This window comes from Procambarus clarkii, chromosome 20 (assembly GCF_040958095.1).
Source record: "Procambarus clarkii isolate CNS0578487 chromosome 20, FALCON_Pclarkii_2.0, whole genome shotgun sequence".
NCBI classification, from domain to species: Eukaryota; Metazoa; Arthropoda; class Malacostraca; order Decapoda; family Cambaridae; genus Procambarus; species Procambarus clarkii.
Genome location: NC_091169.1, coordinates 34,547,788 through 34,564,504, shown reverse-complemented (window position 1 = coordinate 34,564,504; position 16,717 = coordinate 34,547,788). Strand labels below are relative to the sequence as shown.

The 16,717-nt window shown below is 22.7% G+C and overlaps 1 protein-coding gene across 1 annotated transcript in view; it reads left to right on the top strand.

The window, feature by feature from the left end:
• LOC123755309 (protein psiQ) overlaps positions 1-16,503 on the top strand; it is a 97,110-nt gene extending 80,607 nt beyond the window's left edge. Inside the window, exon 18 of the mRNA XM_069327849.1 lies at positions 16,268-16,503. Coding sequence (XP_069183950.1) covers positions 16,268-16,383 — 116 coding nt within the window. The 3' untranslated portion in view covers positions 16,384-16,503. The remainder of the gene's footprint in view (positions 1-16,267) is intronic.
• The last annotated feature ends 214 nt before the right edge of the window (positions 16,504-16,717 follow it).

Here is a 16,717-nt window from a genome sequence, read left to right as displayed (position 1 = left end):
TAGAAATTGTGTAGAATTTCTGTAGAAATTATGTAGATTTTCTGTAGGAGTTATGTAGATTTTCTGTAGATATTATGTAGAATTTCTGTAGATTTTCTGTAGAAATTATGTAGAAATTTATATTATTTCTATATAGTTTCTACATAAATTCTACAGAAAATCTACAGATATTCTACATAATTTCTACAGGAATTCTACATCATTTTTACAGGAATTCTACATAATTTCTACAGGAATTCTACATAATTTCTACAGGAATTCTACACAATTTCTACAGAAAATCTATATAATTTATACATTACATATATATCATTTTCTGTAGAATTTCTGTAGAAATTACGTAGATTTTCTGTAGAAATTATGTAGAATTTCTGTAGAAATTATGTAGATTTTCTGTAGAAATGATGTAGATTTTCTGTAGAAATTATGTAGAATATCTGTAGATTTTCTGTAGAATTTATGTAGAAACTATATAGAAATAATATAAATTTCTATATAATTTCTACAGAAAATCTACATAATTTCTACATAATATCTACAGAAAATCTACATAATTTCTACAGAAAATCTACATAACTGGTACAGAAATTCTACATAATTTCTACAGAAATTCTATATAATTTATACATTACATTATATATATAATTTTCTGTAGAAATTATGTAGAATTTGTTGAAATTATGTAGATTTTCTGTAGAAATTATGTAGATTTTCTGTAGATATTATGTAGAATTTATGTAGAAATTATGTAGAAATTTATATTATTTCTACAGAAAATCTACATAAATTCTACAGAAAATCTACATAACTCCTACAGAAATTCTACATAATTTCTACAGAAAATCTTTATAAATTACATTATATATATAATTTTCTGTAGAAATTATGTAGATTTTCTGTAGAAATTATGTAGAATTTCTGTAGATTTTATGTAGAAATTATGTAGAATTTGTTGAAATTATGTAGATTTTCTGTAGAAATTATGTAGAAATTTCTATTATTTCTACATAATTTCTATAGAAAAGCTACATAATTTCTACAGGAATTCTACATAATTTCTACAGTAAATCTATATAATTTATACATATATGTAATGTATAAATTATATAGATTTTTTGTAGAAATTATGTAGAATTCCTGTAGGAATTATGTAGAATTCCTGTAGAAATTATGTAGAATTCCTGTAGATATTATGTAGAAATTATGTAGTGTTTCTGTAGAAATTATGTAGAATTCATGTAGATATTATGTAGAATTTCTGTAGAAATTACGTAGATTTTCTGTAGAAATTTCTGTAGGAGTTATGTAGATTTTCTGTAGAAATTATGTAGAAATTTATATTATTTCTACATAATTTCTACAGAAAAGCTACATAATTTCCACAGAAAATCTACATAATTTCTACAGAAAATCTACATAATTTCTACAGAAAATCTACATAATTTCTACAGAAACACTATATAATTTCTACAGAAATTCTACATAATTTCTACAGAAATTCTACATAATTTCTACAGAAATTCTACATAATTTCTACAGAAATACTACATAATTTCTACAGAAATACTACACAATTTCTACAGAAAATCTATATAATTTCTACAGAAAAATATATATATAATGTAATGTATAAATTATATAGATTTTCTGTAGAATATCTGAGGAAATTATGTAGAATTTCTGTAGAAATTATGTAGAATTTCTGTAGAAATTATGTAGAATTTCTGTAGAAATTATGTAGAATTTCTGTAGTTGTGTAGAAATTATGTAGATTTTCTGTAGAAATTATGTAGAAATTATGTAGAATTTCTGTAGAAATTATGTAGAAATAATATAAATTTCTACATAATTTCTACAGAAATTCTACATAATTTCTACAGAAATTCTACATAATTTCTACAGAAATTCTACATAATTTCTACAGAAATTCTACATAATTTCTACAGAAATTCTACATAATTTCTACAGAAATTCTACATAATTTCTACAGAAATTCTACATAATTTCTACAGAAATTCTACATAATTTCTACAGAAATTCTACATAATTTCTACAGAAATTCTACAGAAATTCTACATAATATCTACATAATTCCTACATAACTCCTACAGAAATTCTACATAATTTCTACAGAAATTCTACATAATTCCTACAGAATTTCTACAGAAAATCTATATAATTTATACATTACGTTATATAATTTTCAGTAGATTTTCTGTAGAAATTATGTAGATTTTCTGTAGATATTATGTAGATTTTCTGTAGAAATTATGCAGAATTTCTGTAGAAATTATGTAGATTTTCTGTAGAAATTTATATTATTTCTACATAATTTCTACAGAAAACCTACAGAAATTTGTCAATTTCTACAGAAATCGTACAGAAAATCTACATAATTTCTACAAAAATTCTACATAATTTCTACAGAAAATCTACATAATTTCTACAGAAAATTTACATAATTTCCACAAAAAATCTATATAATTTCTACAGAAAATTATATAATGTAATGTAAAAATATATAGATTTTCTGTGGAAATTATGTAGAATCTATATAATTTATACATTATATAATTTTCAGTAGATTTTCTGTAGAAATTATGTAGATTTTCTGTAGAAATTATGTAGACTTTCTGTAGATATTATGTAGATTTTCTGTAGAAATTATGCAGAATTTCTGTAGAAATTATATAGATTTTCTGTAGAAATTATGTAGAATTTCTGTAGAAATTATGTAGAATTTCTGTAGAAATTATGTAGAATTTCTGAAGATATTTGGTAAAATTTCTGTAGAAATTATGTAGAATTTCTGTAGAAATTATGTAGAATTTCTGTAAAAATTATGTAGAATTTCTGTAGAAATTATGTAGAATTTCTGTACGATTGCTGTAGAAATTATGTAGGTTTTTTTGTAGAAATTATGTAGGTTTTTTTGTAGAAATTATGTAGAATTTCTGTAGAAATTATATAAATTTCTACAGAAATTATATAAATTTCTACAGAAATTATATAAATTTCTACAGAAAATTATATATATAATGTACAACATAGATTTTATGTTGAAATTATGTAGATTTTCTGTAGAAATTATGTAGAATTTCTGTAGAAATTATGTAGAATTTCTGTAGAAATTATGTAGAATTTCTGTAGAAATTATGTAGAATTTCTGTACGATTGCTGTAGAAATTATGTAGGTTTTTTTGTAGAAATTATGTAGAATTTCTGTAGAAATTATATAAATTTCTACAGAAATTATATAAATTTCTACAGAAATTCTACATAATTTCTACAGAAAATTATATATATAATGTACAACATAAAATCTATGTTGTACATTATATATATAATTTTCTGTAGAAATTATGTAGAATTTCTGTAGAAATTTATATAATTTCTGTAGAAATTTATATAATTTCTACAGAAATTCTACATAATTTCTACAAAAAAACCTACATAATTTCTACAGCAATCGTACAGAAATTCTACATAATTTCTACAGAAATTCTACATAATTTCTACAGAAATTCTACATAATTTCTACAGAAATTCTACATAATTTCTACAGAAAATCTATATAATTTCTACAGAAATTTTGCATAATTTCTACAGAAAATCTACATAATATCTACAGAAAGTCTACATAATTTCTACAGAAAATCTACATAATTTCTACAGAAAATCTACTGAAAATTATATAACGTAATGAATAAATTATATAGATTTTCTGTAGAAATTCTGTAGAATTTCTGTAGAAATGATGTAGAATTTCTGTAGAAATGATGTAGAATTTCTGTAGGAGTTATGTAGATTTTCTGTAGGAATTATGTAGATATTATGTAGAATTTCTGTAGAATTCCTGTAGAAATTATGTAGAATTTCTGTAGGAGTTATGTAGATTTTCTGTAGAAATTATGTAAAAATAATATAAATTTATACAGAAATTCTACATAATATCCACAGAAAATCTACATAATTTCTACAGAAATTCTACATAATTTCTACAGAAAATCTACATAATTTCTACAGAAATTCTACATAATTTCTACAGAAAATCTACATGAAATTATGTAGATTTTCTGTAGAAATTATGTAGAATTTCTGTAGAAATTGTGTAGAATTTCTGTAAAAATTATGTAGAATTTCTGTAGAAATTATGTAGAATTTCTGTACGATTGCTGTAGAAATTATGTAAGTTTTTTTGTAGAAATTATGTAGAATTTCTGTAGAAATTATATAAATTTCTACAGAAATTATATAAATTTCTACAGAAATTATATAAATTTCTACAGAAAATTATTATATATATAATTTTCTGTAGAAATTTATATAATTTCTGTAGAAATTTATATAATTTCTGTAGAAATTTATATAATTTCTACAGAAATTCTACATAATTTCTACAAAAAAACTTACATAATTTCTACAGCAATCGTACAGAAATTCTACATAATTTCTACAGAAATTCTACATAATTTTTACAGAAATTCTACATAATTTCTACAGAAATTCTACATAATTTCTACAGAAAATCTACATAATTTCATGTAGATTTTCTGTAGAAATTATGTAGAATTTCTGTAGAAATTATGTAGATTTTCTGTAGAAATTATGTAGAATTTCTGTAGATTTTATGTTGAAATTATGTAGATTTTCTGTAGAAATTATGTAGAAATTATGTAGAATTTCTGTAGAAATTATGTAGAATTTCTGTAGAAATTATGTAGAATTTCTGTAGGAGTTATGTAGATTTTCTGTAGAATTTCTGTACGATTGCTGTAGAAATTATGTAGGTTTTTTTGTAGAAATTATGTAGAATTTCTGTAGAAATTATATAAATTTCTACAGAAATTATATAAATTTCTACAGAAATTCTACATAATTTCTACAGAAAATTATATATATAATGTACAACATAAAATCTATGTTGTACATTATATATATAATTTTCTGTAGAAATTATGTAGAATTTCTGTAGAAATTTATATAATTTCTGTAGAAATTTATATAATTTCTACAGAAATTCTACATAATTTCTACAAAAAAACCTACATAATTTCTACAGCAATCGTACAGAAATTCTACATAATTTCTACAGAAATTCTACATAATTTCTACAGAAAATCTATATAATTTCTACAGAAATTTTGCATAATTTCTACAGAAAATCTACATAATATCTACAGAAAGTCTACATAATTTCTACAGAAAATCTACATAATTTCTACAGAAAATCTACTGAAAATTATATAACGTAATGTATAAATTATATAGATTTTCTGTAGAAATTCTGTAGAATTTCTGTAGGAATTATGTAGATTTTCTGTAGAAATTATGTAGAATTTCTGTAGAAATGATGTAGAATTTCTGTAGAAATGATGTAGAATTTCTGTAGGAGTTATGTAGATTTTCTGTAGGAATTATGTAGATATTATGTAGAATTTCTGTAGAATTCCTGTAGAAATTATGTAGAATTCCTGTAGAAATTATGTAGAATTTCTGTAGGAGTTATGTAGATTTTCTGTAGAAATTATGTAGAAATAATATAAATTTATACAGAAATTCTACATGATATCCACAGAAAATCTACATAATTTCTACAGAAATTCTACATAATTTCTACAGAAATTCTACATAATTTCTACAGAAAATCTACATGAAATTATGTAGATTTTCTGTAGAAATTATGTAGAATTTCTGTAGAAATTATGTAGAATTTCTGTAGAAATTATGTAGAATTTCTGTACGATTGCTGTAGAAATTATGTAGGTTTTTTTGTAGAAATTATGTAGAATTTCTGTAGAAATTATATAAATTTCTACAGAAATTATATAAATTTCTACAGAAATTCTACATAATTTCTACAAAAAAACCTACATAATTTCTACAGCAATCGTACAGAAAATCTACATAATTTCTACAAAAATTCTACATAATTTCTACAGAAAATCTACATAATTTCTACAGAAAATTTACATAATTTCCACAAAAAATCTATATAATTTCTACAGAAAATTATATAATGTAATGTAAAAATATATAGATTTTCTGTGGAAATTATGTAGAATCTATATAATTTATACATTACGTTATATAATTTTCAGTAGATTTTCTGTAGAAATTATGTAGATTTTCTGTAGAAATTATGTAGACTTTCTGTAGAAATTATATAGATTTTCTGTAGAAATTATGTAGAATTTCTGTAGAAATTTATATAATTTCTGTAGAAATTTATATAATTTCTACAGAAATTCTACATAATTTCTACAAAAAAACCTACATAATTTCTACAGCAATCGTACAGAAATTCTACATAATTTCTACAGAAATTCTACATAATTTTTACAGAAATTCTACATAATTTCTACAGAAATTCTACATAATTTCTACAGAAAATCTACATAATTTCATGTAGATTTTCTGTAGAAATTATGTAGAATTTCTGTAGAAATTATGTAGAATTTCTGTAGAAATTATGTAGAATTTCTGTAGAAATTATGTAGAATTTCTGTAGAAATTATGTAGAATTTCTGTAGAAATTATGTAGATTTTCTGTGGATATCATGTAGAATTTCTGTATAAATTTATATTATTTCTACATAATTTCTACAGAAAATCTACATAACTCCTACAGAAATTCTACATAATTTCTACAGGAATTCTACATAATTTCTACAGAAATTCTACATAATATCTACATAATTCCTACAGAAAATCTACATAACTCCTACAGAAATTCTACATAATTTCTACAGAAAATTATATATATAATGTACAACATAGATTTTATGTTGTACATTATATATATAATTTTCTGTAGAAATTATGTAGAATTTCTGTAGAAATTTATATAATTTCTGTAGAAATTTATATAATTCCTACAGAAATTCTACATAATTTCTACAAAAAAACCTACATAATTTCTACAGCAATCGTACAGAAATTCTACATAATTTCTACAGAAATTCTACATAATTTCTACAGAAATTCTACATAATTTCTACAGAAATTCTACATAATTTCTACATAATTTCTACAGAAAATCTACATAATTTCAACATAAAATCTATGTTGTACATTATATATATAATTTTCTGTAGAAATTTATATAATTTCTGTAGAAATTTATATAATTTCTGTAGAAATTTATATAATTTCTACAGAAATTCTACATAATTTCTACAAAAAAACCTACATAATTTCTACAAAAAAACCTACATAATTTCTACAGCAATCGTACAGAAATTCTACATAATTTCTACAGAAATTCTACATAATTTCTACAGAAATTCTACATAATTTTTACAGAAATTCTACATAATTTCTACAGAAATTCTACATAATTTCTACAGAAATTTTACCAAATATCTTCAGAAATTCTACATAATTTCTACAGAAATTCTACATAATTTCTACAGAAATTCTACATAATTTCTACAGAAAATCTATATAATTTCTACAGAAATTCTGCATAATTTCTACAGAAAATCTACATAATATCTACAGAAAGTCTACATAATTTCTACAGAAAATCTACATAATTTCTACAGAAAATCTACTGAAAATTATATAATGTATAAATTATATAGATTCTACATAATTTCCACAGAAAATCTATATATTTTTACATTACATTATATAATTTTCTGTAGAAATTATATAGATTTTTTGTGGAAATTATGTAAATTTTCTGTAGAAATTATGTAGATTTTCTGTAGAAATTATGTAGAATTTTTGTAGAAATTATGTAGATTTTCTGTACGATTTCTGTAGAAATTGACAAATTTCTGTAGGTTTTCTGTAGAAATTATGTAGAAATAATATAAATTTCTACAGAAAATCTACATAATTTCTACAGAAAATCTACATAATTTCTACAGAAATTCTGCATAATTTCTACAGAAAATCTACATAATATCTACAGAAAATCTACATAATTTCTACAGAAAATCTACTGAAAATTATATAACGTAATGTATAAATTATATAGATTTTCTGTAGAAATTCTGTAGGAATTATGTAGAATTTCTGTAGAAATTATGTAGAATTTCTGTAGGAGTTATGTAGGAATTATGTAGATATTATGTAGAATTTCTGTAGAATTTCTGTAGAAATTATGTAGAATTTCTGTAGAAATTTATATTATTTCTACAGAAATTCTACATAATTTCTACAGAAATTCTACATAATTTCTACAGAAATTCTACATAATTTCTACAGAAATTCTACATAATTTCTACAGAAATTCTACATAATATCCACAGAAAATTTATTTATTTTTACATTACATTATATATATAATTTTCTGTAGAAATTATATAGATTTTTCTGTAGAAATTATGTAGAATTCCTGTAGAAATTATGTAGAATTCCTGTAAAAATGATGTAGAATTCCTGTAGAAATTATGTAGAATATCTGTAGATTTTCTGTAGAATTTGTAGAAACTATATAGAAATAATATAAATTTCTACATAATTTCTACAGAAAATCTACAGAAATTCTACATAATATCTACAGAAAATCTACATAACTCCTACAGAAAATCTACATAATTTCTACAGAAATTCTACACAATTTCTACAGAAATTCTACATAATTTGTACAGCAATCGTATAGAAAATCTACACAATTTCTACAGAAATTCTACACAACTCCTACAGAAATTCTACATAATTTCTACAGAAAATCTACATAAATTCTACAGAAAATCTACATAACTCCTACAGAACTCCTACATAATTTCTACAGAAAATCTACATAACTCATACAGAAATTCTACATCATTTCTACAGAAAATCTACATAAATTCTACATAACTGCTACAGAAATTCTACATAATTTCTACAGAAAATCTACATAACTCCTACATAATTTCTACATATCTACAGAAAAATCTACATAATTTCTACAGAAAATCTACGTAATTTCTACAGAAATTCTACAGAAAATGATATATATGTAATGTAAAAATTATATAGATTTTCTGTAGAAATTATGTAGAATTTGTAGAAATTATGTAGAATTTTTGTAGAAATTATGTAGAATTTCTGTAGAATTTCTGTAGAAATTATGTAGAATTTCTATAGAAAATATGTAGAATTTCTGTAGAAATTTATATAAATATCTACACAATTTCTACAGAAATCATATAGAAAATCTACATAATTTCTACAGAAATTCTACACAACTACAGAAATTCTACATAATTTCTACAGAAATTCTACATAATTTCTACAGAAATTCTACATAATTTCCTCAGAAATTCTACAGAAAATCTATATAATTTATACATTATATAATTTCTACAGAAAAATATATAATGTATAAATTATATAGATTTTCTGTAGAATTTCTGAGGAAATTATGTAGAATTTCTGTAGAAATTATGTAGAATTTCTGTAGAAATTATGTAGAATTTCTGTAGTTGTGTAGAATTTCTGTAGAAATTATGTAGATTTTCTATATGATTTCTGTAGAAATTGTGTAGATATTTATATAAATTTCTACAGAAATTCTACATATTTTCTACAGAAATTCTACATAATTTCTACAGAAATTCTACATAATTTCTACAGAAATTCTACAGAAATTCTACAGAAATTCTACATAATATCTACAGAAATACTACATAATTTCTACAGAAATTCTACATAATTTCTACAGAAATTCTACAAAATTTCTACAGAAATTCTACATAATTTCTACAGAAAATCTATATAATTTCTACAGAAAAATATATAGATTTTCTGTAGAAATTATGTAGAATTTCTGTAGAAATTATGTAGAATTTCTGTAGAAATTATGTAGAATTTCTGTAGAAATTATGTAGAATTTCTGTAGAAATTATGTAGTATTTCTGTAGATATTATGTAGAATTTCTGTAGGAGTTGTGTAGAATTTCTATACGATTGCTGTAGAAATTATGTAGGTTTTTTGTAGAAATTATGTAGATTTTCTATACGATTATGTAGAAATTTATATTATTTCTACATAATTTCTACAGAAAATCTACATAATTTCTACAGAAAATCTACATAATTTCTACAGAAAATCAACATAATTTCTACAGAAAATCTACATAACTCCTACAGAAATTCTACATAATTTCTACATAAATTCTACAGAAAATCTACATAACTCCTACAGAAATTCTACATAATTTCTACAGAAATTCTACATAATTTCTACAGAAAATCTACATAATTTCTACAGAAAATCTACATAATTTCTACAGAAATTCTACAGAAAATGATATATATGTAATGTATAAATTATATAGATTTTCTGTAGAAATTATGTAGAATTCCCGTAGAAATTATGTAGAATTCCTGTAGAAATTATGTAGAATTCCTGTAGAAATTATGTAGAATTTCTGTTGATTTTCTGTAGAAATTATGTAGAATTTCTGTAAGAGTTATGTAGATTTTCTGTAGAAATTATGTAGAATATAAATTTCTACATAACTTCTACAGAAATTCTACATAACTTCTACAGAAATTCTACATAACTTCTACAGAAATTCTACATAATTTCTACAGAAATTCTACATAATTTCTACAGAAATTCTACATAATTTCTACAGAAATTCTACATAATTTCTACAGAAATTCTACATAATTTCTACAGAAATTCTACATAATTTCTACAGAAATTCTACATAATTTCTACAGAAATTCTACATAATTTCTACAGAAATTCTACACAATTTCTACAGAAATTCTACATAATTTCCTCAAATTCTACATAAAATCTATATAATTTATACATTATATATATTTTTCTGTAGAAATTATATAGATTTTCAGTAGAAATTATGTAGAGTTTCTGTAGAAATTATGTAGAATTTCTGTAGAAATTATGTAGAATTTCTGTAGAAATTATGTAGAATTTCTGTAGAAATTATGTAGAATTTCTGTAGTTGTGTAGAATTTCTGTAGAAATTATGTAGATTTTCTATACGATTGCTGTAGAAATTATGTAGGTTTTTTGTAGAAATTATGTAGATTTTCTATACGATTTCTGTAGAAATTATATAAATTTCTACAGAAATCGTATATAAAATCTACATAATTTCTACACAACTACAGAAAATCTACAAAATTTCTACAGAAATTCTACATAACTCCTACAGAAAATCTACATAATTTCTACAGAAAATGTAGTTACTACAGAAAATCTATATAATTTCTACAGAAATTCTACATAATTTTACAGAAATCGTATAGAAAATCTACATAATTTCTACAGAAATTCTACATAATTTCTACAGAAATTCTACATAATTTCTACAGAAATTCTACATAATTTCTACAGAAATACTACATAATTTCTACAGAAATACTACATAATTTCTACAGAAAATCTACATAATTTCTACAGAAAATCTACATAATTTCTACAGAAAATCTACGTAATTTCAACAGAAAATTATATACATATAATGTAATGTAGAAAATTATATAGATTTTCTGTAGAAATTATGTAGAATTTCTGTAGAAATCGTGTAGAATTTCTATACGATTGCTGTAGAAATTATGTAGGTTTTTTGGTAGAAATTCTTTAGATTTTCTGTATGATTATTGTAGAAATTGTGTAGATATTTATATAAATTTCTACAGAAAATCTACATAATTCCTACAGAAAATCTACATAATTCCTACAGAAAATTATATAATGTCATGTAGAAATTATGTAGATTTGCTGTACGATTTCTGTAGAAATTGACGAAATTTTTTAGAAATTATGTAGATTTTCTATACGATGTCTGTAGAAATTATGTAGAAATAATATAACTTTCTACGGAAAATCTACATAATTTCTACAGAAAATCTACATAATTTCTACAGAAAATCTACATAATTTCTACAAAATGTATATAGTTACTACAGAAAATCTATATAATTTCTACATAAAATCTACATAATTTCTACAAAAAACCTACATAATTTCTACAGCAATCATATAGAAAATTACATAATTTCTCCAGAAATTCTACACAATTTCTACAGAAATCACATAGAAAATCTACAGAAATTCTACATAATTTCTACAAAAATTCTACATAATTTCTACAGAAATTTTACAGAAAATCTACAGAATTTCTACAGAAAATCTACGTAATTTCTACAGAAAATTATATAATGTATAAATTATATAGATTTTCAGTAGAAATTATGTAGAATTTCTGTAGGAATTGTGTAGAATTTCTGTAGAAATTATGTAGAATTTCTGGAGAAATTATGTAGATTTTCTATACGATTGCTGTAGAAATTATGTAGGTTTTTTGTAGAAATTGTGTAGATTTTCTGTAGAAATTATGTAGATATTTATATAAATTTCTACAGAAAATCTACATAATTCCTACTGAAAATTATATAATGTTGTGTATAAATTATATAGATTTTCTGTAGAAATTATGTTTTTTTTGTAGAAATTATGTAGATTTTCTGTACGATTTCTGTAGAAATTATGTAGGTTTTCTATACGATTTCTGTAGAAATTGTCGAATTTCTGTAGAAATTATGTAGATTTTCTGTAGAAATTTGTAGAATTTCTACAGAAAATCTACATAATTTCTACAGAAAAATCTAAATAATTTCTACAGAAATTCTAGATAATTCCTACAAATTCTAAATAATTCCTACAGAAATTCTAAAGAAAATTTATATAATTTATACATTACATATATATAATTTTCTGTAGAAATTATGTAATGTAATGTATAAATTATATAAATTTTCTTTAGAATTTCTGTAGGAATTATTTAGAATTTGTAGGAATTATCTAGAATTTCTGTAGAAATTATTTAGATTTTTCTGTAGAAATTATGTAGATTTTCTGTAGAAATTCTACAAATTTCTACAGAAAATCTACAGAAATTCGACAATTTCTACAGAAATCGTATAGAAAATCTACATAATTTCTACAGAAAACCTACATAATTTCTACAGAAATCGTACAGAAAATCTACATAATTTCTACAAAAAAAAAATTTCTACAGAAAATCTATATAATTTATACACAACATTATATAATTTTCAGTAGGAATTATGTAGATTTTTCTGTAGAAATTATGTAGATTTTTCTGTAGAAATTATGTAGACTTTTCTGTAGAAATTATGTAATTTCTACAGAAAAGTCTACATAATTTCTACAGAAAAATCTACATAATTTCTACAGAAAAATCTACATAATTTCTACAGAAATTCTAAATTTCTACAGAAATTCTAAATTTCTACAGAAAAATCTACATAATTTCCACAGAAATTCTAAATAATTCCTACAGAAATTCTACAGAAAATTTATATAATTTATACATTATATATATAATTTTCTGTAGAAATTATGTAATGTATAAATTATATAAATTTTCTGTAGAAATTATGTAGATTTTCATAATTTCTACAGAAAATCTATATAATTTAAACATTACATTATATATATAATTTTCTGTAGAAATTATGTAATGTATAAATTATATAAATTTTCTTTAGAATTTCTGTAGGAATTATTTAGAATTTGTAGGAATTATCTAGAATTTCTGTAGAAATTATTTAGATTTTTCTGTAGAAATTATGTAGATTTTTCTCTAGAAATTATATAAATTTCTACACAATTTCTACAGAAATTCTACACAATTTCTACAGAAATTCTACATAATTACAGAAAATCTATATAATTTCTACAGAATATATATAATTTTCTGTAGAAATTATGTAGATTTTCTATACAATGTGTAGAAATTATGTAAATTTTCTGTAGAAATTATGTAGGTTTTCTGTAGAAATTTATATTATTTCTACAGAAAATCTACATAATTTCTACAGAAATCATACAGAAATTTCTACAGAAAACCTACATAATTTCTACAGAAATTTGACTATTTCTACAGAAATCGTATAGAAAATCTACATAATTTCTACAGAAATCACACAGAATATCTACATAATTTCTGCTGAAAATCTACATAATTTCTGCTGAAAATCTACATAATTTCTTCAAAAAATCTATATAATTCCTAAATAATTTCTTCAGAATTTCTACAAAATATGCAAATTTATACAGAAAATCAATTTCTTCAGAAAAGCAATATAATTTGTAGAAATGATGTAGATTTTGTAGAAATTATATATATTTCTAAAGAAAATCTATATAGTTTCTACAGAAATCCTACATAATTTCTACAGAAATCTTGCATAATTTCTACAGAAAATCTACATAATTTCTACAGAAAATCTACAGAATTCCAATATAATTTCTATAGAAATCTACAGAATTTTTATGTGGAAATTTTTATGTAGGATTTCTGTAGAAATTATGTAGATAATCTGTAGATACAGAATATCTACATAATTTCTACAGAAATGATACATAGAAATTTCCATGTAGAAATTCTGTAGATTTCTACAGAAATTATATAGATTTTCTGTAGAAATTATATAAATTTCTACAGAAAATCTTCAGAAATCATACGTAATTTCTACAGAAAATTACATAATTTCTACATAATATCTACAGAAATGTAGAATTTCTGTAGAAATTATATATTTTTTATGTAGAAATTTATATAATTTCTACTGAAATTCTACGTAATTTCTACAGAAAGTCATGTAGAAATTATGTAGAATTTCGGTAGAAATTACATAAATTTTTACAGAAAATTATATAATTATACTGAAAATCTACAGAACTTCTACAGAAATTCTATATAATTTCTACAGAAATTCCATATAATTTCTACAGAACTACTAGAGAGAGGTTCTGTAGGAATTATGTTGATTTTCTGTAGAAATTATTTAGATAATCTGTAGAAATTATGTAGAATGAAGAAATATTTAGATTTTCTGTAGAAATTCTATAGATTTTCTGTAAAAGTTCTATAGAAATTATGTATATTTTTGTAGAAGTTCTATAGAAATTATGTAAATTTTTGTAGAAATCATATAGAAATTCTGTAGAAATTATATAAATATCTACAGAAAATCTACATAATTTCTACGGAAAATCATAATTTCTACATAAAATGTACATAATTTCTACATGATTTTCTGTAGAAATTATGTAGATTTTCTTTAAAAGTTCTGTAGATTTTCTGTAGAAAATAATAATTTCTACAGAAAATCTATAATTTCTACAGAAAATCTATATAATTTCTACAGAAATCATACATTATTTGTACAGAAAATCTACATAATTTCTACAGAAAATCACATAATTCCTAGTATTTACAGAACTTTTACATAATTTCTATATACTTTCTACAGAAATGCTATAAATTTTAAATCTGAAAAACATTTTGTAGAAAAATGTGCACATTTCTACAGAAATGACTAAATTTCTACAGAATTTATGTATAAATTTTGTAGTATTACTTTATTCTGTATTACAGTATTTTTACAGCATTACTGTAAGTCAGCATAGATTATGTAGAATTTCCTGTAGAAATTTGCACATTTTTTTGTAGAAATTCAACATAAAATTGTATCAATTGTAAAATTCTACAAAACATCTATAATTTGCAGATTTCTGTAAAAATTTTGTAAAATTATGATTTATGTAGGAATTATGAACAATTTTTTTAGTAATTGTAGAAATTTTGTAAAATTTGTACAGAAATTCTACTAAATTTCTACAGCAATCCAACAAAATTTCTACAGGAATTTCACAATTTCTGTAACAATTTTAAATTTTACATAAATCATTTTAACAAAATTACATTTTGTTTCATGTATTACATATGCATTTATTATTGAATGTGAATGAGCGTGATGAATGATTGTAGCACGAATCGTCTCCATTTTCCTTCACTTGAGAAAAGTTAAAAAAAATTAACTCTCCAAAGTTCATTTTCAGTTTTATTTAGCCTGACTCCGAGAGATGTGTTTCGTTAAGAGTTCACGAAACGCATCTCTCAGTGTCAGGCTAAATTAAACCAAAAATGATCTTTGCAGAGTTCATTTTTCAACTTCCTTCTTTAGTGAAGAAAAATGTAAGGAAAACAGAGATGATTCATGCTAGAAAACTCAGTCTTTAAGTCACATTCAGTAATATATACCTACGGGAAAGAATGCTATTAAAATATATTAGTACTGTATACATATACAGTATATATGTATACTTACTGTACATAAGTATAATTATTCTAGCATCTATATATATATATATATATGTTATATATTTATGTATATGACTGTCTCATTTTAACAAATCCATGATAAAATCACTTTTGTCTATAAACATTACTTCTCTAATAAAAAAATTTCATTACAGATTTTGCAACAAAAATGATGTCATCCCATGAGCATCATGGCCATTATGGTGACTGGCATCACATTGAAAAGAATGCACATAATAAGACATTAAATGAGAAGAAAATAAAAGATTAGGTTCTAAGAACCATAGCCCTACAATGCCAATATTTCCAAAACTTGACATGTGAACAGCGTGCACATACAATCATGTGTGTCCTCCTGGGGTTGTTCCACTAAACATTCTAGCAGGAAGTTTAATGGAGAACTAAATAAAAAATTGTTGGATTCTTTCAGATACAGTACGTAGCATTTTCTCAGGATTAATACAACAGAAATGAAAAACAGAACATTGTGTATAATGACACCCCATTTTCTGGGCATAGTCTTAGTAGATCCACCTGTGAGACCATGCTAATCTTGCTTTGTTCCCTCAACAGAGCATTTTGGGATTTGAAATCAATGAGGAAAA